Genomic DNA, 3,777 nt, shown 5'->3' with positions numbered 1-3,777 from the left:
CCAATCGCATTGGCCATACAACACGACCTCTGCTGGTAAATTCTTCATATACATTCGCTTCCTTTTCCGTTTGGCTTTGCAGAAAGGTTTGTGTCACTTTTATATGATATCGAGAAATCCAAATATTCTTTGTTAATCGGAAAATTAATAAACATATCATGGATTTCTCAAAAATATACATATTTTTTCGATGTTTTTCAGATTATTATAGATATATTTTTTCTCACGTATGCTTTTATATTACAGAACCAAAATGGTACAACGACTAACCTATCGGCGGCGTTTGTCGTACAATACAAAAAGTAACAGAAGACGTGTGTAAGTAATAAATATTGTACTGTTTACTTAACGGTAAATATGACAAATTAACTTTCCTTGATTCATATTTTTTTTCTACGATTTAGCAAATTATTTTGTTTGTGTTGTGTACAATCAATATACAGTAGAGGTTATGTTTTGATAGTACTTTTCCAATATTTTTCCACGTGTATTCTAGTATTTGAAATAAATCAGTTTAATTCTATTAATACGAAAATATTAATAACTACTAATAACTTATTTAATTATTTTTTGTCATTATATGCGCGTTGTATAGACGAAAAAATGCAAATGTTAAAAGTTTTTCTGTTAAGATTGTTTTAACAAAAGATATATAATTCGGTTTTCTGCTATTTATTTTATTTATTAATTATTATAATATTAATTATTGTAGTAATTTCTTAAAATGTAAAAATAGTTTTAAGATTTTATAATATTTGAATATAGTCAATGTTTGTACATATGCCATCACACTTGCTATTTATCATATATGTATCCTTTAAAGCATTTAGAAGTAGATTTAACTCATTCATTTCTTTATTTCACTGTCTGAAAAATACTAACCGATATATTTTTTATAGCGTTCGTACTCCTGGTGGTAAATTAGTATATCAATATTTGAAGAAACCTAAGAAAACTCCAAGATGTGGTCATTGCAAAGATAAGCTCAGAGGTATTCAGCCTGCAAGGCCAATGGAACGTTCACGTATGTGTAAGAGAAAGAAAACAGTCAAACGTGTATACGGTGGTGTCCTTTGTCACAAATGCGTTAAAGAAAGGTACATTTAAATATATTTTAACAATCAGTATTTTAAATGTTCTCTAAAATATATGAAAAACATTTTACCATGCATTTTACAATGCGATATTATGTTGAGTTTTAATATTATGAAAAATAATGACTACATTTTATTGCCAATTATATTTGAATAATAACATTATTTGAGCTTTGTAGGATTGTCCGCGCTTTTTTGATTGAAGAGCAGAAGATCGTAGTTAAAGTTATGAAAGCACAGCAAGCTACTGAGAAGACAAAGAAAACAGACAAATAATAATGATTTTTATTAATTAAATAAAATAAATATAAAATTACCAAAACATCGACTATAAATCATTATTATCACACTTTAGTGTACCTATAAATACGATTTATTATAAAGTCTGCTTAATATAATAATAGTAGAATAGAGACACAGATGTAAACAACAAAACAATAGTCCTATCTTAACATAATAATTCATTCCAATGTTATAATTTAACAAGGTAACAACGAGAATGAAATGAATCATATTTAAATTTGCATCTTGCATTATAATGTGTAAGTAAAATATCGTCCATAAATTAAATGCCAAAAGTACATTGTTATAAACATTTAATTTCCAAATATTAATTCATATAGCCAACATTTACTATCACTAAAAACTACTATGACATGTTACTAACCTACATTAAATACTGAAAGTGCTCTCCTTCATTTTCAAAGCAAAAATAACATCTATTAAATTTATATTATCTATTATCGGCATGGCTTAAAGTTTAAAAATTAAACTTATTTACAATAATACTTTTTTGTTAACTAATGAGCCACCTCATATATTGTTTAATGAACATCTTAATAATAATTACTCATAATTATTACTTAATAATAATGAACTCAAATAATATTTACATTTGTTTTTTTTTGTTTTTTTTTTTTGTTTTTTTTTGTTTGACAAAATATTTCATATTATCTATATTAATCGCAATAAGATCATGTACAAATTAGAATAAAATTAAAGTTTAAAACATTGAACAAATACGCCACCTAGCAGCAAAATGCTTGAACTAACATAGAAAATGCGCCTCCAATACAATGTATTGTTTTCAAACGTTCGTCCAAAACACCTCTACATATGTAAATGATATATATATATATATATATATATATATATATATATATATATATACATAGCTAATAATAATATATAATTATCTACGTATCAACAAAAGATTTAACTTTTATCAAGATGTTTATTTACAATGAATCACTTTATTTCTCTACATACGAACGAAAAATTGTGAAAATGCATATGTCTCTCTATTTTTGTAAAACGATCGTTTAGATTTTGAAATTTTCAAATCAATGGACAAAATATGCGAGTTCATTATCTTTCGATCAATATCTATCAAAATCACATATTGTGATTTTCTTGCAGTTCACCATAGATACAGTAGCACAACGAGCTATCGAAGAAGGATAAAAGGGACAGGTATTGTATTCCGATTATGGTCAACGTGCGTGCAAAACCCGTCCCAAAGGAGTATGGAGACTTGCTAACCTCGGTACTTTTAACAAGAGCCATATTTGTTGAGCGAAACTTTGTATGTACATATATGTACTAGTTATGCCACGGTATAGTTTCCACAATCAAGTATAAATGCCAACGACGTGAGAGAGCACGCCAAGTAAAAGTTTTGTATCAATTGAATAAAATGCGGGAATTGCTAACAAATATTATAAACTTATTGAAAGGTATATCGAACTTCATACATATTTGCATATATAAATATTTTATATCCATGTTGTACGCATAGTTTAGACTATAAACAATATATAACTAATTGAATTTCGAATTTCGATTTCTTTACTTGTATATACGTACTCCATGTGTTTACTTCTTAAGCACAGTGATTTGAAATATTTTTTCGTTTTTTTTTTTTTATTTGTAAAAAAAATCTAAACTCCTTCATATATATACTTTTTATGAAGGATCGATTTCGTTGAACCACATCTAGGGGTGATTTTTATCATACCATGAATCCACACAAGAATTCATGAATTCATCGGTGACGTGTAATTTTTATAAGTACACCTTATACGTAAAGCTTGTTTAGCATTAAGAACGTAATTCGTTGGTTTTTGAAATAGCATCGAGTTCACGTAAAAGCTTACAACTTTTTATTTTTCGCTGGTAACTTATAAAATGGAATGGCTCCCAGGAGTATATCGGTTAATCTTTTAACGATATGATTGACTCCGTGAGACTCGATGAGAATATATTGACCACCGTACTTGGCCCTATTTGTCGATCGACCCCGAGTTTAGGGCCTGAATTTCGTACGTTCGGAATGTTCTTCGAATACTTTATCGCGACATATTATCTTCGATATTAATTTATATAATATTATTTATGTATATATATATATATTATCTTTAATACTAACACTTTACCTTTATTACAATTTATTATTAATATCGTCGATATCATTATTGAATTAGATATACGTTTAATTAAATTTAACAGTAAAGATGAATTGCAGTTATTGTTTAATTAAGAACAAATATTCCAATAAAAATATAAAATATTAAGATAATATTAAGAAAATATTAAGATAATATTAAGATAATATTAAGATAATATTAAGATAGTATTAAGAAAAATTTGATATTCTTTACGTTGATATCGATGTTAAAATAAC

The 3,777-nt window shown here is 26.7% G+C and overlaps 1 protein-coding gene across 2 annotated transcripts; it reads left to right on the top strand.

The window, feature by feature from the left end:
* On the top strand, window positions 1–2,741 carry LOC118440821 (large ribosomal subunit protein eL34). Of its 2 annotated transcripts, none has more exons than XM_085657535.1 (4): window positions 1–86; window positions 247–318; window positions 900–1,097; window positions 2,514–2,741. In XM_085657535.1, the coding sequence occupies exons 2-4, from the start codon at window positions 254–256 to the stop codon at window positions 2,521–2,523; spliced, it is 273 nt and encodes a 90-aa protein (XP_085513661.1). In that variant the 5' UTR covers window positions 1–86; window positions 247–253; the 3' UTR covers window positions 2,524–2,741. The 2 variants fall into 2 exon arrangements, with proteins under 2 accessions (XP_085513661.1, XP_035720340.1); XM_035864447.2 differs by lacking the exon at window positions 2,514–2,741 and adding an exon at window positions 1,274–1,416 and having other exon boundaries at window positions 2–86.
* The last annotated feature ends 1,036 nt before the right edge of the window (window positions 2,742–3,777 follow it).

The sequence above is a fragment of the Vespa mandarinia genome, chromosome 6 (genome assembly GCF_050613455.1).
Source record: "Vespa mandarinia isolate Hongniang chromosome 6, ASM5061345v1, whole genome shotgun sequence".
In the NCBI taxonomy this organism is placed as follows: Eukaryota; Metazoa; Arthropoda; class Insecta; order Hymenoptera; family Vespidae; genus Vespa; species Vespa mandarinia.
Note: the sequence above shows the minus strand (reverse complement) of the source record. Positions and strands in the feature narration are given on the sequence as shown.